General features: G+C 33.7%; 1 protein-coding gene across 3 annotated transcripts in view; it reads right to left on the bottom strand.

Annotated features, from left to right (window-relative positions):
• Window positions 1-23194, bottom strand: part of Actn (alpha actinin) — a 67966-nt gene that overhangs the window by 6955 nt on the left and 37817 nt on the right. Inside the window, exons 2-6 of one of the 3 annotated variants that reach the window (XM_065354491.1) lie at window positions 11911-12145; window positions 5967-6141; window positions 5675-5835; window positions 2103-2204; window positions 1406-1491 (exon numbers count right to left, since the gene is read on the bottom strand). In XM_065354491.1, the coding sequence (XP_065210563.1) occupies window positions 1406-1491; window positions 2103-2204; window positions 5675-5835; window positions 5967-6141; window positions 11911-12145 (759 nt within the window). The remainder of the gene's footprint in view (window positions 1-1405; window positions 1492-2102; window positions 2205-5674; window positions 5836-5966; window positions 6142-11910; window positions 12146-23194) is intronic. The other 2 variants (XM_065354490.1, XM_065354488.1) reach the window with 2 other exon arrangements.

Raw genomic sequence — 23194 nt, 5'->3', positions numbered from 1 at the left:
AAACCTATCGAATGAAATCTTATCTAATTGAGCAATTTTTTATGTTTCTGGAACGTGCCTCATGCTTGAATAAGCGGTGAAAAAATTAGGTCGATCTCAAAAACCTATCCATTTTGGAAGGTAGAAAATTTGAAATTATATTTTGTATTGAATAATTCCAAAGGGGGAAAAACTGATTTTTTTTTAAAGCAGTTGATTATTGATTCAGAATATGTATTTGAATATTTCTAACCTTCAAAGACCTAATCATATTAAGATGTTTCAAAAATTTACTAAAAATTAAGGGATCAATAGTTTTTTTTAGCTTAAAAAAAATCCGAACTTCAATTTGAAAAATCAATTCAATTGAAACATTTTCAGTTTTCTTTCCAGCTCTGCGTTTGTATAGACAATGCAGTGCTGATTGCTGCAATCTCACCACATTTTTTTTTTACCCCCCTCTAATTCAAGATTTTTGTGGTTTTTGTTTACCCCCCCCCCCCCGCAAAAAATTATTCACACTATTCACCAGAGTTTGCACCTGGCGAGAAATTGAAAAAGTGCCAGCACTGATTATAATTTAATCGGTTCTAAGAACGAGAAGCTTGAATTTTTAAATAACTGATCGATACAATTTGATCAGCAGAATAATCAGAAATTGAAATTTTGGATCATTTACAAACAATAATCGTAATCGATATTTTTTTTTCGATGTAAAAAACATTTTCGATACATTTTAGAAATTTAGAACACTAATTGAACATCATTTTGATTAATTTTCATCGCCAAAACGTAATCGAAGTTCAGTCAAAACATTGAAATGAAATGAAATAATTCTGAAATTGGGATGATGCAAATTTTTCCAGTCATTCTGGTGCACCTATCAAGATTTTGACTTTTCTAAAACAATTTTTACACTATCAACTTCAGGATTCTATAACATTAAAATGTTTACATTTTTTTTTTTTACCATTTACACGAGGGGGCTATTTCAAAAATCGTAAAATCATTTTTTTTTACAAACATTTTAGCTTTTATTGCTAACTCTTTAGAAGTCGAATTAATTTTTTATTAAGATCAGAGTATTTAACTGTCTATTGTAGAACCTTTCCAAATTGAGGAAAATGAACAGACTCTTCAATGAAAAATTTAGAGCTTTGGAGTCAATTGGAACTGGAGTTTTCTGTACAGTAATTTAATAGCCTATTCCATCTAAAAAATTTATCGATTTTCAAAAATGATTATCGAATCAAAAAATTGCATTCTTCATCAATTTTATAAAAAAAAAACGTGAATTGATTTCAAAATAAAAAAATTAAAATAACACTTCATTCCAGATACTGGAAAATGTTCATTAGAAAACCACAAAAAAAAAACACCTACAAATAACTACCTAAGGGCGTAAAAAGCGCGGTAAAAAAGTTACCTTTTGAGCTCCACTGAAACAGTGGTAATACGACGACACGTAAGTCATAATAACTCGTTCATCGGGCATGGCCGTGTTAGTAACATCTGTATTTATTACACGCATAAAAACAAAAACACACAAAAAAATACAAATTATTTAGCAAGTAAGTAAAAAAAATCAAACGAGAAAAGATATGTAAGTAAATAACAAGTTAGTGCATCTATGAGAAAATTATCATGAGGCAAAGGCATCTTTGTCGAGTTTTTATATGTACAATAATGATGAATGAGAATCAGTAGCAACTCAAAATTGAAACACAATCAAACAGCAGTTAGAATACTGAGCTATGATGAGGCACTCGTCGTATAGAGGAAACACACGAAAAAAAACAAAAAAATTTAAGCCAATGAAAGAATGATGTGATTTTTTCCAAAAAAAAGTTCTCCTTATTACATATTTTTCGTATCAACTCCTCACACCAAAAAAAGTACACTTCTTGCTCACCAAACCATAGTCTAATTTCACATTATCACCACAAATGACAAGGCTACATGAATGTGTGTGTACTATGTGTAGTAAGTAGACAGATATATCTACGATGTCAAGGCATACGGTATTACTTATAGAAGCGGAACCGCATCGGGATATGTTATTGCGAAAAAAAATATAATAAAACCACAATAGGAAACAATTAAAAACGAGGGAACCGGGTTACTGAGGAGATTTTTTACCTGGTGAGCGCCTTGGAAAGCGTGATAGTAACAAGATACGTATGTCATAATAGCACGCTCATCCGGTTTCGGAGTATTGATTAAATCTGTATCAACACAATACGTCTTCTTAATTGTTTACCGTATCTTTTTATTTGCATTTGAAGAAAAAAAAATTTACATAGACCAGGCTAGACTAGGTATCATGTAGAATCAATCGGGGCTCGTGGCTGTATACTCGTATTTCCAAAAGAGTCGATTATACGTAATTATTATACTGACTATAGCGAGTAGCGAGTGTGTTTATTCGTCACTCCCAAATCCCCAACTCGAGCTTATAATATAAACCTTTTCAATACAATTTTCCTCGTTCACAAACTACTCCCTCTTTTAGGACCTTTACAACGAAGAAATTAATCCTACGCTAATACTGTTATCGGTTACGATACATACAAGGTGTCCTAATCACTCGAGAGTCGAGAGACGGATGTTATTAGTTTCAATTTAAATTATTCGAGTCATCTATAATTTAGGTGGCTCGTGTTTATTAGAGGTGTTGGGAGGGTAGAAGGTTGGAACAGAGTAATGTACGATTGAAGCCCATATTTTTACCAATTTTTTCTACAATTTTGCCAATAATCCTGAAAACGTTTCAGGTAACTCAAAAAAGTGGTCAATTTCAGAAATTTTTATAGTAGGTAAGTAAAATTTTTTCAATTTTTTAAAATTTACCATTTTTTGAAATTTTGTCCACTTTTAATCGATTTTTCAATAATTAGCTAACCATTTAGTAAATACCCCCTCTCCATCCTCACCATTGATTATAATAAGAAAAAAGTGTCTTCAGCCCTTCTAGCAAAAAAGTGAAGTGTTAACTCAAGTTGCTAGACACAATAACACAAAGTATAAAAATCGAGCAGCATTTCATTAATGCTTTTTAGAATAAAAAATTCTCGATCAAAATATGATCACCACAAAAATTTGTAAATAACTTTTTCAATTTTTTTTTGTAAAATTGTTTCATCAATTACGCACATCCGTCCCGAAAAATGCCATTTTCGATTCATTTTTTTAAAAATTATTTGATTCTTTATGTCAAAAATTCTTTTTAACGTAAATTGAAAAAAGATTTTAAAAGTGACATTTTTCAGACCACTTTCAAAACAGGGATAAAAACGAATCAAAAAAAATTCCACAGCAGGTTCAATTTTACAAGTTCTCAATCATTCATTTTTTTTCAATTTTTTCAATTTAGAAATTCAAAGATCTTTAAAACCTTTTGGGGGGGGTAGAGGAGGGATGGAGGTTACAAGCTTTAAACAAGACTTTTCCCCCCAAAAATTTCAATATTAGGGAAGGAAAATGGTCAGATCAAAATAGAACTAAAAAGATGAAAAAATTTTTCGAGGATATAAAGACCGCAAGATTTTCTGAAAAGAAATCCAGGCGCTGAAGGGCATATTTCAATTTTTAGTAAATGTTTGAAAATCAAATTTTGAGTCAAAAATGAGAAAAAAATCAAAATTTTACCAAAATTGTTCAAGAAGGCTGAAATTTTGAAAGTTCTCTAATTTTGACTTTACCCCCCCCCCCCATCGAATCGCGATTTGAAACGGTTTCGAATTATTTTGAGCAGTTCCGGAGCTTCCAGCAAATTATAGAAAAGTGAATTTTCTAAAAAATTTTACGTAATGAAGTAGAAAGACTAAAATTCACTTTATACTCCAATTTCAACATGGTGAGTCGATTGCTGATAATTTCACGTCGTTCTGGAGCCTCAAGCTAAATTTTGGAAATTCCAGATTTTTAAAAAGTACCATAAAAACGGAGAAGAACAACTACAGCACGTGGAAATGCAATCGAAGCTCGTTAGTGACCTATTTGACAGATTACACACAATTTTAAGAAAATAGGGTTCCGCAGGTTCGGAATCGTACATTTTTCCAGGAATTTCATGATGGAAAATTGGAAAAATTTTCGGTAATGAATCATACAGAAATCAATTTTAGAAAATTGGCAGGTAATTGGTCAAAAAGGTCACTAACATACATTTGACACGTTTATAGGCACTAAACTTCATATTTGGCAGATTTTTAGACATCGTATTTGAAAAACTGGAATTTTCCAAATATGGCTGGAGGCTCCAGAACGGCTTGAAACCATCTTCAACAGACTCGATCAGCATGTTGAAATCGAGTTGAAAAGTAAATTTCAGCTTTTCAATCCCGTTGGGTAAAATTTCGTGGAAATTTACAATCTGCAGAAATTGGCTGGAGGCTCCAGAACTCTTAAAACGGTTAGAAACTGTTTCGATTCGGGGGGGAGGGTGTAAAATGTAAGGAACGAGTACACACCAGAAAAATTCAAGTTTTCCAGCTCAAATTGGTAAAATTTTGATTTTTTCGCATTTTATGCTAAAATTTGGAAGCCGAAAATTTATCGAAAAATGCACTTCAGCTCCTAGAATTTTGGCTAATGATGTATTTTTGCATGCTCTTTCGATTTAGCGTTGTTCAGTTTAATTGGAATGTCTCTTTTATTTGGTCAGTCGAAACGAAAAAAAAAAAAATGTGAAATCATGGAATTTTGTAAGATCATTCACCTGAATTCCCAAAGGTCAAGCTAACTTACTCCCTCATCCCTTCACAAGAACTTTTTACATTCTAAATTTCGTACTAAAGAAAAATATAGATTGAACATATCCCTATTCTCATCCCAATTACGAGGTTTGTCGGCAAGTGCTGATCTCGAATTTCACACTCCGGACACCCTGTATGCATTCGTATAAATTTATTAACCAATTCCAATACCGACAATGTCAACGTCAATTCGACTGCAGACGCGTTCATTTACCTAATAACAGCGATATACAATAAATTTTTAAGCTCTTCGTCGTGTACTGGATTGAGTAGGGACTGGAAAGATAGGAGTAGGTACTTTGTACAAATAGTAGATATATTAAATCCTCGTCACGATACAGACTACATAAACACACTCGAAAAGTTACTCGTTAATACATATTTCGAGGTTCATAACCTTTTGACTAGACTCTATCTATCTCTCTTTTACTCGCCTTCCTACAAAACAGAAATTATAATGCATATAGCACATTATACCGCTGGTCGCTGGTTCTATCACGGGAGGTGGAGTAAAATCGTCGACATTGTCACATTTTATTGCTTTGATAAACCTATAACGACAACACAGTTACGTTATCTGGCCCTCGAATAAGTCGTAAAACTATCAATTAAAAAATTACAACTTTAATTGAACCAGCGCGGCGTGGCGGTAATAAGTGCGAAATAATCGTAAGGTGTTATAACCTCATATAACACACACATTTACCCAAGCTCGGATAGGTACTTTTCACCTCGTAAATTTATGGTTTTATGGTTCACCATGCTCATTGTGCCTCCCTATTCGACAATGTCCCTTTTATATTGAATTCCCTGCTATCTTAATTACCTACTCGCAAAAGAGGGAATACCCATCGATGGCGGTAATAATTACGAGTACCACAAATGAAACATTAAAGAGGATGTACATTTAGATAGATAAATAATTCATCAAAATGTACCTTCGGGATCCAACATGCGAGGTATATCGAGGTATTTCTCGGCGACGTCGAAAGCGGTGTTCAAATTCTGTAGCGGATTGTCTTTCGATAATTTATTATAATCGATTAAATCTGGTCGATGTCGGTGGATCAAAGCGCAGAAAGCTAAACCATCTTTGAAGCTGTGAAAATATTAACAGTGTTATGAAATTTATTTACCTTACGATTACGTGCTCGAGTCGTCGTCGTCATCGTGGAAATAGCTACGTACATATTTAAATCATTTTATGTAATATCGTCTTTTTTGGCTTACCTCAGGTGGAAATTTTGTACGTTGACGTTCTTGTAAGGAGCTGTCTTTCTCTGGCACCATAATAATAAACCTTCTTTGGCGGTCATCTCTTCGACCGAGATATCTTGGATGGCGAATCGTAAAATGATTGTCCATATCATACCTAAGGTCATTTTCAGGTTACCGTCGACGATTTCTGTGGACAAAATAATCGTTCGAAATGTTAGGTTATTATTGTCGAATTATTTCGCAATGACAAGGGTTATCAATCTTCACTTATACTATATTTATGGTATTTAATGGGATAAAAAATTGAACAAAATTGAAACATTTTTGATAAAATGAAGTATTGGTAAATCATCGTAAAGCTTTTTTTTAAAAAATGATCCCTTAGGGTCGTGGGTCAGTTCAAAAAAATTCCCTCATTGAAAAAAACTGACTCATTTCGCAAAAGCTCGTTCCATTTTCAAGTTTCCCAATCCATCAACTCTGTATAGATTTCAAACATTCCAGCACTCGATTCTCAAACTTCTCGACAAATGCAACGTTGACGGTTGTGCACTCGCTTCCAAGATACTCCACTCCAGCCAGCAATACGTACACTTGACTCCAGCTAACACCATACACACAATGGTTCCTTTACCGAGAAATCGACACGCAGCAGGAGACGCGAGGGGTACAGGGGTACAAGAAAAACAAGACCTTGAGCGTAAATATCTTGTTCCAACATTGTCTAACGGATAATAGCGAAATAAATCTATTTGCGGCCTAAAGCCATACGCATAGATCATTATGGTTATTCGCCTTATGTACTCGTACGTGTACATTGTAAATGCATACAACATACAGAAGAAGAGGACTAGATTGTACTCTAGCTCGCTCGACTCCATGGTACTTACTGCGGCTGTACATATAAGATACACATTGGCCGAATATAAGAGTACAAGTACTTTTGAGCTCGTAAGTCGATCCAGCTCGTGTGTAATAGTCGTCGATGCTAATGTATTACCGCTTCTTCCAGTTCCATAAGCATAAGAGTGAGCTGTGGCGGCGATATTTAGTATACAAAATAAATACTCTGCGATCGTCTACATGCTTACTTTTCCCATATGACCATTAAGGCATTGCCTATGCATATGTACAATAATGTACATGCAACGTGAATATAACCCATACGAGTACGCTCGTGCAAGTACATATCAGCGTTGTTCTTGGTTCTATATAGGCGGGGTCCAGAATTTCTTTATATGGGGGTCCGTAGGCAGTTAAAGGAAAGTATGAGTACAAATACAGACAAACCCACATTTTTCTTTGGTAAAAATTTTAAAATTTAAAGAATTGTTGGAATGAAAGTTTTACATATATGTACAGTAGACTCCCGATTATCCGCCCTAATTGGGGCTGAAGGTCTGGCGGATAACGAAAATGGCGGATAATCCAAAATAACATTTTCAGGGAAATTATTTTCGCTCGGGTGAAATTTTTAGAAAAATTTTCAGCAAAAAAACGAAAAAAACGTAATTTTTTAGAAAAAATTTGAGAAAATTAGCAAAAGTGAGAAAAATATGCACTGAAACGAGTAAAATATGCTGAAATATGCGCTAAAAAAAGCCAAAATATGTAAAAATTTATCATCCGCCCTCAGTAGGTCGGATAACCCGGTAGGGAAGGGCGGACAAAATTGGGTCGGATAAGCCGAAGGGCGGATAATCGAGTGGCGGATAATCGGGAGTCTACTGTATTAGGAGAAGTTGAACTTGAAATCTTGAACAAATCCTTAAACAATCTCAAAAATATGAAAAAATGACGAGATTTTTGTGCTTTTAATTCTTGAAACCTTGAACCACCAAAAACAGTCTCGGGCTATTGGGGAAACAATTGTAAATAATATTTTATAAAAATAAGAAGTGTGAAACCAAATTCTCAATAATGGATATTTTACTCACTGTTGAGTTACCTATAAATTCCAATTTTGAAAAAATCCGTTGACCAATGACCACATCCAAAACTATACATATATTTAGTGTTTTCTTTTCATTTTTATATTCTGAACTTGATTCATTTACTTTACCACCCTTCTCAATTTTTATAAGACTTCAACATTTATTCTCTGCATTTTTAATAATTTTTTCACCAATCCAAGTTCACTTATATTTCCATTTTTTTTCTCTCCAAAATTAGTGTCGTCAATTTAAAAATCAGAAAAATAAATACACCTTATGTGGGCATTTTTTACTCTAAAATTTGAAAAATTTGTATTAATTGAATATCGAAGATACGTTTGATCATAGGAGCCCATTTCCGGTTGGGGAGAGGGCGAAGGGTACGTGTCTCACATTTTTTAATGCTTTTTTTACACCATTCAACAGGGTCAACAGGGTCAACAGGGTGTCTGTCTACCAAAGTTTTATATTAAAAAATCACGTCTTTTTGCGATCTTTTTTCACGACTTTTTTTCAGTATCCTCGTATTTTTTAACAAAAAAAAACAAAAAAAAACGAGTTTCCAACAAAGGTCAAACTTTTTTATAAGGGAGTTTTTGGCCAACTTTCAATAGTTCCCATGTAACATTAAAAAATGAATGACTGGATATCGTTGAAATTGGAACCATTGAGAGAACCTTAGGAAGAGGAAGGGGTTGTACGCTCAATTTTTAAATATTTCACAATCTTTTTGATTTGTAAAATACTCGTACTGTGATCGTATTTGAAGCACGAGGGAGGTTAAATATCCCCACAATGCTAAACATTTGACTCCAAAGATTAGAAAAGTCACGAAAAACAAACTTTGAAAAATAACACTGATCTCATAGGAGGCCACTTTGGAGGAGTTACATGCTCTTAACAAAATTTTTGGGACAAAGAACTTCTCTCCAAAGCTTCACTCTGGAGTCAAATTTTCTAATGAAAATGAATGAAAGACTCATCTTTCAAGTAAAAATTTTGGGACACAAAAAACCTCATTCCCTCATTTCTTAAAAATTTTTACTGAATTTTGAAACAATTTTTACCCTTTTGTCAAGTTTTACACAAACACAATTTATAAAAAAAATTTCAACAAATTGATTTTCATCGTATCAAAAATTACTACCAAAATCAATTTTTTTAAAAATTCAATAGACAACCTACCTAGACCTACCTATCATTTTACATTTTCAGAAAGCTTGACCGAAAAATTAGGGAAAAAAGTGATTATTCAGGGTCATTAATCAAATAGGAGGGAAGAAAATTTTCCTTTAAAAAATTGAGTAATTCTGAAAAAAGAAATACTGAAAATACGTAATAAAACAATGAAAACAGTATTTTCTTTTCTTTATTTTTGAATTTCTGATTAAAAAACTGTCTGATGAGGAAAAACCTCCAACCTCACCTATCAGCCATTCAACAGCAGAAATTTCTCAGTTTTACGACTTTCATTGAGAGAATCTGGATTGAAAAAATGGGAAGCCACATTTATGCCTCCACAATTCTCGATTAATCGCATGACTAAATTAAATTTGATATGAGATGAGCCCCCCCTCCCTCACCTTTTTGACGCTGCTGGAGGAAATGCGAAAAAAGACACCAGTAAATTCTCAAAAATAAATTGATTCAAAAGTATTTAAACTTTTTGAAAAAATATTTTTTAGTAGACATTTCGTTAAATTTGGAATAAAGTAACTATTGGTTTTCTGCGAATTTTTTTACACAAATCACTTTATTTTTGAAAGTTTGAATTGAAAGAAATCAGAAATTCTCTGCTCCAAGTTTTTCAGGAACTCATTAGAATTTTTGATAAATAATTTCATCAAGAAGATCGTAACAAGTAGAAAATAAAATTAAAAAAAAAACATCCCCAGAGGCGGAGCGGAGCCATGTTACTGGAGGGGGAAGGGGAATGCGTTATTTTGCCGAATAAAAATTGTAACGTGCTGAGCACAACGGAATCAACATTTTTAAAAAAGATAGTGGTCCTGTGCTCAGGAGAAAAATTCGTATTTCTGGAATTTTGTTGTTCAATTTTTGAATTATTCTTACTGAAAAAAAATGACAATTTTGTGAATAGATCGGTCCATTTTGTCAGGAAATCAACGATTTTGAACACTAATCCTTTGCAAATTGTATTGGGGGGGGGGGATCCGCCTCTGAACATTGCATCTTACTAAAATCGCTTTCAAATACATTTGATCATCAGTTTTCCAATAATAAACTCACTGTTGGACGATCAATTAGTTGATATGTATCACATACGAGAAGTACATACAATCACCGGAAAATCAAAATTTCGAATCATCAATTTTCAGGGTTTCCGAGTGAATCACTTTTCTTCCCACAGTTGGAATACTCATTTTTAAATATTTTTTACGTACGTATGCTAATTACTAGTATTTATGACGCAGTTGAGGGGTACCCATAAAATGGGTAAATATTTTCAGCTTCGTAACATTCATGCAGGCTATTTTTTTTTCAATCAAAATTCTCCATAAACACGATTTTTTACGAAATGTAACGAAATTTAACGTAATTGTGATACCTTCCTTACCATCGAACACTCTCAATCGTATTAATTTCGTAGGTACGTATAAATTTTAACATATCGAAAACACCTTCCGGCATCAGTCCGACTGTAGCTCACTGCTCAGCCCAGCCAATCAACAACACCGCAACACAAAAACCAAGGTAAAAATACACGAATGAACATATTCGCATATCTTCTTCAAAAATAGATCCAACTTCATCGACTGTACAAACAGTAGTCTACTCAAACTCCACGCATAGTCAAGAGTCACTCATCATTGTAAACAAGAATCCACCATTGTGACATCACTCTTTATACACATCATTGTATTATGTACCTGGCTGCTGAAGAATTGCGAAGGCGTATAGGGCACATATATCGTAAAACACCGATGAATAATACGATTAAAAAATCATGTTGTCATCTTACAGTAATCATGGCATTCCATTTTTCATCCATTTACCAACCTAAATCGTAAACGACAAACGTATTTCTCATTAGTTGGCGTTCACCGTTGCATCGATCATTCGATCATTAACATATCAACAATTCAACACACCCACACAGGTCGACATTCCTATCGTCTGGCTCTGGCTTCCATTCTCGAAGCAAAACAAAACGAAAAAGAGGAAAAAAATTACGATAAGAAACGTCCAACGCTCTCTGGCTGTGTTATCATACGTAAATGAACATTACTTCCTACATACACTCGTACAAAGTTACTGTTTAAAAGTGAAATTGAAGCAGGAATTTTTCTCATTAGGTACTCGTACGTGGGGTAAATTTCAAAGAAAAATCAATGCCGTTTGCAATCGTGTATAATTTACTTCGAGTGAACAATATCGCCATTCGTCATTACCAATTACACACATTTTTGTCGTTACCAAAGCGGTGTAATAATTATATTAAATTAAAATGCCAGTCCGAGTCAATACTGCCGCCGTTGATCAAATTATGAAATTAATAATAATAACAATCCATCAACTTCGGCATGCAAATCATTAAAATAACTCGTACGGTGTAAATTTTTTTTGACCTACATACAAGGTGTTCAAAAAATCTCAAAGTATTTTTTCAAAGTTCACAAAATGGCCCAAAAAATTACATAAATTGATAAAAAAAACAAAATATAACGCTTTAGAATTTTGACTAAATTCACGGTAGCAGTATTCTTTGAATAAAAAGAGAACCATGGAAACTTGGAGACCACAAGATCAAAAGGGAACGCAGTAATGAGTCTCCAAAGTACTGTTATTTTCGATGGGAAAAGTTTTCTCCTGGCTTTCGTGATTCTCATAAAACTTCTCAATTTTCAGCCCCCCCCCCCTCTGAAAGGTCACCAACTTTGAGCTTTTGCCTGTTTGAAGCCCAATTTTGAAAAAAAAAAAAAAATACATTTTTGTGATTTTTAGATCATCCTACACGTACGTCGAAATATTTAGAATAGGTTATGTTTTTCTTTACCAACCTTCGGCGCCGATCGACACGAGCTTGACTCCTTTGCTGGCGATGAAATCCAGAGCTTTATTTACATTGGCAATTTTGTGAAATCTCATTTTACCGCGATCTGGTTTCGGTAACGTTTCGCCGGAGATTACCTCCAATAGTAACATCAGTTTTAACCCATTACGAAAATCTTCGTCTATATTATCGATGGCTGTGCCGGCTTTTCTTAAATGTGAATTACACCATGCTGTGAAAGTCTGTCAAAAAAAGAAACAAAAAAGAAAAATAAAATTAGTTCACACGTAATATACACGTACCTACAATCGAGATTATACTCTATTAGGTAATTCACGTATAATTAAATATCGTAAATTATTCGTAATATTTAAACTTTTTTCTTTTTTGGTGTGGTGTGTGTACCATTAGGGCGTTCGGGCCAATGAAAATATTAATTTTAATTCCAATAAATTATTCGTAACATTATCTTCACGCTATTAGCAAATATGTACGATGTTTTATGGTTCGTTTATTCGAAATCACTTGCGAAAATATGATAACGCCAGTTCTCTGAGTCGTATACACGCGAAAAAAAATATCAGTAATAACCTCCGCATTATCAGCACTTCTGATTGCACAGACATACAATTTATATACACGTCACATGAAAAAATTCAATTTAGAACTTTATTGATAATCTATTCTCGTGCATATTAAATACGAATCGAGAAATGAGATGCATCGTTTATGCATTTTATCAATTTATTATTATTTTTGGCTGAAGAAAGATCAACTAATTTTTTATTGCTGAAGATTAATTACCCATTTATAATACAAATAAATTATTTGTTCGATAGCATAATGATTACGATAGTCACTTCCTTTGAATAATCTTTGTGCTGTGATTTGTGTGTATTTTCCATAAGAAAAGTAAGCAGAAATATTAGGTAATGTTCCAACAACGTAAAACATACGTTTTCTGAGCTTTGAACAACGTTTTCAGAATAAACGACTCAGTTTTTTTTTTTGAATACAGTCCTCATTCATTGATGCAACTTGGGTCAGAATAAGGACTCCGATTGATAAAAATGGTCAACAAAAATGAAACCATAGTACTTTCACTGTGACCAACATGTCCAAATTTCGGCATTCGAGGTCATTTCCACCGTACTTGAGGTGAAAAAACTGAATTTCCCTCTTACTTTTGACTGCCAGCTACCTCTAATTGACCCAGAAGGTTCAAATTTGGCACAACAAGTGAGAAAGTGTCACCGATGTGATTTTTACTGGTATCAATCTAACCTCATATGACCCCTCTCCAGGAGCAAAATAGTGCATTTTTCAAACTGTTTACTAAATCAGACATCGTACTTGAATTTTTATAAGAAAACGTAACTTACTTAAGTAACTTTCAAAAGTGAAAAAAGTGACCAAAAAAGTAGTTTTTTTTTGTAAACCTAAATTAAACCAACATTCAGGGTCGAACCGAAGAGCTTTTTTGGCGAAGGAGAGGGGTGCAGATTGCTGAAAATTCCAACTTTTTATACCAAAATTTTCAATTTTACTCACTAAAATTTTCAACTCGAATAAGAACAGTTTATTCTTATTCAAATGCAATCATAAAACAGAAAAATTGAAAGTTAGACAATTACACTGGAAACGACTCAACCATCCCTCAAAATGTTGTAATAAATGTCCTAAATACGAATTCGTGGTTAGTTAACCCAAAATGACCACTATTTGAGCTCCAGGGGTTTCCAAAGTTGTGAATAAAAAAATAATTTTAGGAATCACTGAGTATTTCGAACATTTTTTCAGCGCAAAATATATGTTTGAATCCGACGAACGTTCTGTGAGGTGATTTTTCTGTTTTCGACGGGGGCAGAAATTGGAGTTTTTTTGATTTTTGGAAAATTTTGGAACCACTTAATTTTGAACCCACTCCTTTGAACCCCGCTAAAAAGCTTTCTACAGTGTATTAGTATCTGAAAGACCTTCATTCTACCAAATTTTGAGCTCAATAAAATTTTGCGCTGGTACTCAAAAATCGAATTTTCCAATTTTTTGTAATTTCAATATTTTGGGAACCCCTGGAAAACTAGAAATATGCGATTCGCGCCAAACGTAATGTTTTGAGGTATATACTTATTCAACTATATAGATGAAAAAGTTTAATTAAGCTCCCTCTATGTTCGTAATTTTGAATCCTTTTTTAAAGCCCCCCTTTATGCACCCCAAAAAAAGGCGTTTATGCATATTTTTTCAAATAAATTGAAGAATTTACATTTGAAACACACTAGCAAGAGCTCGATAATTTTTCATTTGATTTTTCCTGTAACTTTCAAAATTGAAATTTTTTGGGTCAAATTCTGATTTTTGATGAGAGATGCATTTCAATAAACTATCACTAAAATGAAAAAGGAAGACCTTTTGATTGCTCAATTTTTAAGAAAATGTTTCGCTAATTTTCAGTCAATTTAAACAATTTTTATGGCATAAATTTGCAATCAATTTTTGCTAAATTTTGCTCAATTATGCCAATTTCTTCACCAATTTATGGTAATTTTCAGTAACTACATAGAAGGTTAATTCAACAATAATTTTTAGAATAATTTCTGCATTTTTGAAAAATTATTTATTAGACTCATTTAAAGGTCCCTAATATGCTTCCAAATCGAGTCAAAATTCAAACAAGTGGTCAATGAAAATTGGAAACAATCGCAGATACCCAAGAACAGAGCCCAATTGAACATATCTGATTACGACTCAACCCATGAAACAAGCACGTGTATCGTGATCGCAGATATACGTGTAAATATTTCTTCGCAAATCGACATCATATTTTCTATCAGCGACAAACACAACGTAATATCAACTATGCCAATTACATATTATAATTTTCCTATCATCGTTAACAACGATATACACAACGCTATCAACAACAATATCAACATTGACGACAACATCCAGAAAAACACACTTAACATCTCAGAATAGGATTCATTGTCATAGTCGTCATCCTCCTAATCATCGAGCATTGATCGTTCGTTTCAAAACATAATACTCGAGCCTCTAACTACATCCAATTCCAATTCAATCCACCAACAACCAACACATAAGCAAAAATGCGAAAATTCCAATCATTCGCGAGTTCATTATTTCGCGATCGAAGTTGAACCAACAACAAAATGCATCGTGTCGCGTCGGCGTAAGCTGTTTAGTGTTTGGCGTTCATCCGAGAATTTCTTTCAATATTCCTCACAGTCATTTTAATCGCATGTACGAATACCTACGTTTACCTCTTTTCGCGTTATTTTTCCGGCTCTAGCAAGGTCATCTGTCTTCTCGCATCACAATACACATACGTATGTATAAAAACCGTCATAAACAAAGTTGGAACTCGCACTCGGCATTAATGAATTCTCTGCCTCCCGCACTTTCCATCATAAGGCAGAGGAATTACAATTCTCACACGGTGCTCGCGTAGTAGGATGAAGATGGAGAAGTTTGGTCACGCGGAGAGACTCGATGACGACGTGCGGTCACCACCATTCTTCGACTTTTACAGATCATGTCTCGCAACGTGTACCGGTGTATTAAAGCGTAAAAAGGTAAAAAATTAATAAATGAGCGAATATTCGAATCGGCCAAAAGTTAGTTACAGCATCGCGAGTACCAGTCGACTCGCAATGCCAAGGTAACGCTTAAACAATTCGATACGCTTAGGTCGTATCGATGCAGAATGTACCACTACTCGGTCTCCGCTCTCGGTCTTCGAGCTTCAAACTATGTACTTGCTCTATCATCTCTTATCACTGCAATACCATTTCGCTAGATCTTTGATCAATCTTACGTCATCTTTCTGGAGAGGAAAATACCAAAAAGTATGACAAAAATGTTTCCGAAATTGAACATTTTTCCAATTTTTCATTTTTATTCTCGGGGGGGGGAGGGAGGAGGGTGAAAATGTTGAATCTAAACAAATACACGAAAAAGAACATGTTCTCTGAAATAAACGGTGGACCAAAGTAAAAGTTCCAAAAAAAAAAAATGTTTGATAAAATTGATTGATGTTCGTTCAAAAACTTGAAAAAAAGGTCAAAAAACTTTTGATTAAGAAAGCATAATTCAAAATGCCCGTCTAATTTGTATCTTTCAAAAGCAGAGGGAAAACTTTGACCTTCAAGTTTTTATTTAGGCTAATTTTTAAAAAATTCAATTTTTATTTTTGAAACTAACACTGCATTGGAGCTCTTTTTCTTTCAGATTTCTACTTTTTTTTTCAAATTGTTATTAACCAAATTTTGTCATCTCAATTTGATGTGATCATTATTTTATTTTTGACTTTTGAGAAAACTTCGAAGTTATTTTAAAAAATTTTCAAGTCCAGAGTGTGTCGTCAATGAATTTTTTTGGAGGGGAGGGAAAGAGGAGTTGTGCGAAGAAGGATTATTTGAGACGCTGACTCGAACTCGTCTCATTACTCTACCAGTGGGCAGTGTTCCAAACCAATCGTTTTCTTTCGGGATCGAATGAGGAGGGAGGGGTGGGGTGGTGGGGTCATGTCAAAATTCATTTTGAAACTTGATACATATTTTCAAATTACAAATAATCAATTTTTTTCAAAGAAGATCCAGAAAAAATGAACAATAATCAAAATTCTGAATGTAATGAAAAAGAGAACTACAGAAGTTCGAAGTTCGACTGAAACTACGAGTATAAAACTTTTCTCAAGTATTATTTTTACTACTTTTGTCAAAACCCAGGACTTTTGGACAATTTCTAGAAATCAATGAGATTTTTTTTGGCAATTTAGGGAAAACAATTTTTTTTTGAGCATTATTCATGCCAAAAAGCAGGGCTTTTGACTGGAATTTTTTCAAATGATTTAGTGGAAATCAGATTGGGTCAAAATTTATTTGAATCAAAATGTTTTCAGAATAAAATTTTTCCATTTACAAAGATGACAAGAAAAAAATTTTTAAAAATGAAAAATTCCGCAAGAAGACGCGGAATCTCGGATTGAAACAATAAGAATTCAGATTTTTTAAATTATTTCTGCTGAAAAAAGGGACTTTTTGACAAATTTCAACAAAACAGAAAAATTTTCGGACAATTAAAATTATTGCAAAAACGCAAAACTTTCTAGAAATTTCAGTAAAAAACAAAACTTACTGACAGTCAGGGCTTTTTTTTGTGGAAGATTGCCATAAAAACTAAAAAAATGAAAGAATTTAAAAACAATAAAAAATTAATAAATTTTTGTAACTTTTTCAAAAATTTTTGAATTTTTTTAAAAGGTCAAAATTATCTAAGAACAAAATCTGTCAAGGTTGTCACGTTGAAATTTTTGAATAATGGAACATTAGTACTTGAAGAGCAAAACAAAGTAATCAACATTTTTCCTTTCAAAAAAGTTGAAAAATTTTTAAACAATAAAAAAATAATTCACGTACTCTACCTACTTCAATTTTTTTTTCTCAAAACACAGTTGGGAGGGGGGGGGTCTGAAAATTAGGGACCTGCAATTTCAATTTAGCCCCCCCCCCCGGAAGGAAATACAAAAAGAGGTCTGCTGACAATCATGCCAAAAAAGCAAGACTTTTGACAGGAATTTTTTTAAAACAATTCAATGGAGAATTGGTGGGATGGAAGTTGATTCAAAATCAAATGAAATTTTTTTCATTTTCAAACAGAACATTAGAAAAAATAAATTCTGTCAGGATAAAAATTTGCAGAAAAAATATTCCTTTGAATTTTTTAAATAAAAACTGATGGTAAGTATTCTATCCATTTAGAAGCACAAAAATTGTTTTTCCAATTTTAGCTACTTTTCGAAATTTTACTTCAACTCTTCTTAAAAAAGCGGTAAAATTGCAAATACATTTTTTATATTATAGAATGAATACAACTACGACCATACACGATCAATTATCTACCATAAAAACGAAAAGGCATTTTTTTCGATTTTCGCAGTCAATTTTAAAATTTGAAACCCTGGTAGACAAATGAGGGTCAGAATTTGACCTGAGACCCAAAATTTTTCCCACAATATACTGACATAATTCTCAACCTTTTTTAAAAATCTCGACTTTCCAAAAAAAAAAAAAAGTCGAAGACGATCTCACCCAGTAGATACTCAAAAATCATAAATAAAATACAAAGTGATAGGCAAAGCTTATACAAATTCGAAAAAAACATTCGGGAGAAGAGTCGTTTATTGGGCAAATTAAATTCGGGAAACCAGATTCGGGAAAAAGGGAGATATGGTTTTGTGAAATCGGATCCGCGAATTTGAATTCAGGAAAATGAGATTCGGAGAAATGAGTGTTCAGGGAATGAGGGAAATAATCGTTCGGAGAATCGTACCAGAATCATAGTGATATTAGACTTTTTTCATGAAAAGCTTCACTTCCAGGGGTACACAAAATCATTTGAGAAAAAAAATGAAAATTGTCTCCGTTCATTTCTCAAGATCCTCCTCACCGAAAAATTCCTCAAATTTTGTCCAAAAATGATATTTGCTATTTTTTTGATAACATATTGTGTGTTTAAAGTCCAGTTTTTTCCCTGATTAAAGACTGCCAAAAAATTGGCAAATATCTTCTTAAAGCTGGAAAATGTATCTAATCACTATACATACGAGTATGTAAGTTGATCTTACTGTCTGACAACATCTCAGGAAGGTGTAACACGTACGATTATGGCATAGTCCGAGTTTAATACTCGAAACTAAAAATAAAAATACCATCGGTAATAATGTCTCTCTCATTTTGGTCCCTTCTGCCTGCTCCATTCATCTCGTCGTTCTTCTGCCTGTATTTCTCATCTCAATCCGTTTGTTTTTTTCTCTCGTTATTTTCTTGTTTCTGCTGTACAGCGTGTACGACTGTGGTTTTGAAATCGTGCATGTCGTGCCGTTAAACACTACTTAAGTCGAAGAAATTAAAATAGATACAGTTCATTACGCGTTGGTTGTATACTTACACGTTCTCGTTAATCATCGGTATAAAGTACGTGCTCTATTGTCCGGCGTATTATGAAGTATAGACTAGGTACGTTTTTACATATACCTAGGAAAGTAAAAAGGTGAGCCGACTGGCCCTTTGCGGTGGCTCGCTAATTAATTTAGTAATACGTACGAGTATATAAACATTGCTCGTCGAGTATATTCGTTATTCGAAATCCACGTACGTATACGACTGAAGGAAGATACCTTGCAAATGTAGGTAGTTGCCAAAAAATACGCTCTGTTGGCTGCTTTTTCTTCTCGCTGTCTCTCTCTTTCCATCCCTGATTTAGTATGGAGCGTGGTAATTTGAGAAGTCTCGCTGAAGCGAGCTGCGAAATTATTCAAGGCCACAAACGGTACAGCAGCGTGAGCTTTCGTCACCATCATAATGAGTCAACTTTGACACTCCGGTGGAGTGCGTAATCGGCCAGTGACGTAGCTAGCTATCTTGTAACATATGTAAAATTGAAAATTGTCTGGTGTGTTCCGGTTGACGAGTGTAAAATTCACACATGGATACCAGAAGGAAAAGATGTAATTGCAAATTGGACGTGTAAGGAGCGAAATTTTCATTCATGAATAGCTGCCGCAAATTTTAAATTCTGAGTCATCAGAGAGAGTAATAGGTGGTGATAAGGATGTGAGTGATGCTTCTTGTGTACTATGCAGTTATATATCTGCACATGTATTTAATGTTACGTTGGCAGTATCTAATTGAGAGAAATTTAAAACGTTCGTCGCGTGAGTGTTTAGTTATTTTGATGATTCATTTATTAGTCCATTATTATTATTCGTTGTGTACTACGTAATAAGATTTGTCATTCAAGGAACTGTTGACCAAATCATCGGAAAACGAGAATAAAAAATATATATATTTTTCAACAATCAAAGTCTCAAATTTTTTAGCAAACACAAAAAAATGTTCCAGAATTTTGAAAAATCAACCTCGCAATTGCTTATCAACACATCTCAGACTTTTCATTTCTCTGATCCTCCAAGAAATCTGGGAATGGGATGAATTTTCCTCTTTGCCTCCCTCTCCGCACAGCCCTATTTATTGATCAAGCAATACCTTTGATTTGACCAAACATTCACGTGCCAAGAAGGTGTTTTTATCATCGAAGAATCTACCAAGTTCGTACTGGCACACCAAACATGAACGTGTACTATACATACTACAAATAATACATTACACGCTATACACCACTCAATGACCATATAATTGACGGGCTCACGCCGAAGCAAATTATTCGGTTCCGGTAAACCTGTATTAGAGAGCGCGCCTGGCCTCTCGGGCACTTGGTCGTCTTCTCCAAATAATGAACCGAATACTGTGTACGCGAGTGCGGTTGTAATTTGTAACCCGAGAGAGGCTTCATTCACTATACGAGTACTCAGCGTTTTGCCAATCGCCATTTCTGCAGTTATTCAGTTATTAATAATATACAGAGACAGCCACAGCGCACCCAAAAGTACCGTTGTACTGCTCCTCGACGCCTACGAATTGCCCTTTTGCTTCCTATTCTCACAGATGACCATCGATTTACTCGCGTTTCGAGTTATAACAGAGTAATGAGTAGGTAGATATGAATTAATGCAACAGCTACGAAAATGACTTTCTGTGTAGTCGCGCGAGATCAACAAACCAGCGATCGCCAGACCGCGCATATCAAACTACAAATTTGTATAAAAATCACCACCCAGCAGCTCGCTGCGGTGATACCGATACCCCTTGGTGCGAGTATGATTCCGCGAAATACGATCAGTGTTTCAAATTTTTTTTTTAATGGGTTCGAGTCGTCGTATCCATGTTTGGTTACGATTTGTGAGGAAGATAAAAAAAGACCTATCGATGGTTTTCATATCAAAGTCGTGTGCTGAGTGAACGCCTGGTGCCATGCACGGGTCTGATTTATGATAAATTCATTGTGCCCCTCGCCGTGAAATGCTAAAATCTAGGTTAATTAGTGTCGCAAATCGCTGCGTTGACGATGAATGTAAAATCTCGACGATATGTAACCATACGGATCAAAATAAAGAAAGGATTTTTCTTTATCGGAATTAATAATCGGAACCTTCGTAAATGTATTTTCAATGGGTTCTCTAAAAGGAGTCATCTACATATACGAGTAAAAGCATTCGAGCTAGATTTGACTGATGATAATCCAATCGAGACCAGACAGACAAATTCAACTGGAAATTTGGAAGAATATCTGCAGCAAGGAACTAGGCACTGAAACTGTCCTATGTTTTGATAAAAAATTATGCATTCAAATGAACCTTGATCACTAAAATTTTCATCCAAAATCAGCCTGTCATAGATCTTGAAGCCATAAATATAAAAGGAGGATAGCGAAAAGAAAATGTCGGAGGATTTTTACCACATTCAGCGGAGACTTTCATTCAGAGTTGAAAGTCACTCAGAATTTTTTTTTTGCTCTGTATGTACCCCGACAGGAGAGATATGGGTCCTCAAAGAAGAGGCATTTTCCAAAAAATATCGCAATTTTAGGAAAAATAGGGTGTCTAACAAAATTTCAAAATGAAAAAGTAGGACTCGAGTAGGACTTTTAGCAAGACTTTCAGCAGGTCATTTTTCGAGCATTTATGGAATTTTTAAGAGGGGGGGGGGATCGTCAAAATTTACATTCAAGTTTTTAGCCAAATTATTGTAAAAAATGTTTGCTAAATGACTTCAAACATTTTATGATTTTATTTAAACAAGTAGACGCCAAAAATATAACGTTTCACTTCAATTTTTCGTTTTATTTTCTCCTTATCAATTTTAAAAATTGATGAATATCACATCGTGTTCGCTCAAAATCAAATTTAACTCGAATTCTTCAATTTCGATGGTATTTCATATTATTATTTACTTCAACATTTTGAAATTCGAATAGTTATTTCATGTTGAAAAATTGAAAATGAAAAAAAAGCAAATGGACCCGAGCAAACCAAACATTTTACTCAAATTCTGAGATATTTCATCAATTTTTGGTCATTTAAAATTTGTTTTCATGTCATTTTGACAATTTTTCAGCTTCGTTTCATAAAATTTTTAATAATGCTTCGCAATTTTTCTGTGATATTTCGTGTAATTTCTGCAAAATTTCGATTTGATGATGTGTATTTGATTATTTTTTATTCATTAGTGATCTTTTACAGTTTGTTTGAAATTTGGACATTTTAAAGATATTTTAATAAAACTTCAAAATATAAGTAAGTAGGTATTTCATCAAATTTTCAATCATTTTCCACATTTTTAACAAATTAAAAAAAAAATTTTTGCACAAGTTTGCTTGATTTTGCTGACTTTGCATCAATTTAGGGAAATTTGCAATACCTGAGAAGCCAGGTTGATAATGGTTTTTATAACACTTCCTACACTTTTGACAAACTTTCATGCAATTTTGAGAATTTGTAATCAATTCTTCATAATCTATGCGACTTTTGCAAGATTTTACGCAAATTTCGAGACATTTTATGAAGTTTCGGATCAATTTTAGGTGTTTTTATGCCATTTTATCGAGAAGTTTGAAAGCTGCGTTTTCAGAAATTACTGAATTACTGCAAAGTGTTGGGCAACTTCACTGGGCAATTGTTGACGATTTTCAAACGATTTTTACGCCATGTTTACCATTAACATGATATGAAGAGTGATATTCCAAAACTCGCTTTGTCCATTTTTATCAAAGTTGGGTTTGCAGTGGTACCTGGTAGATGAAGTATTAACTCACATTCCTACATCATCAACCTACCAAAATGAGGTGTTAAACTCACCTAAATAGCCAATTCACTAAAAATTTTAAAAAAAATAATGTTCCAAAACGAGCTTTGTACATTTTTATTGAAATTTTTTTCAGCAGTATTTAGTGGATGAAATGTATACCTACACTCCTACATCATAAATCCACCCAAATAAAGTGCTAAACTCGCCTAAAAAGCCAATTTACCTGTTTAAAAGGAAACTGTTTTTCCTCTCTCCTGAAAAGTTGTGAAAATGGACAAAGCGAGTTTTGGAATATCACTCTTCATATGTATTATTTAATGTTTTTTTTTTTTTTTTTTTTTTTTTTTACAAAGTTTTACTATTTTGACAATATTCTATTATTTTAAGCAATTTTCAACAATTTTGAGCAATATTGCAAAACTTTGCTCAATTATTGTGATTTTAATACTTTACAATAACAGGGAAATCAATAATTTAAAAGTTTTTGTGTCATACTTTCGGCATTTTTTGAATATAATTCTCGTTCAATTTTGAGAACATTTGATTGATTTTTTGTTCATATTTCTC

Source organism: Planococcus citri, chromosome 3, assembly GCF_950023065.1.
Source record: "Planococcus citri chromosome 3, ihPlaCitr1.1, whole genome shotgun sequence".
Lineage (NCBI taxonomy): Eukaryota > Metazoa > Arthropoda > Insecta > Hemiptera > Pseudococcidae > Planococcus > Planococcus citri.
Note: the sequence above shows the minus strand (reverse complement) of the source record. Positions and strands in the feature narration are given on the sequence as shown.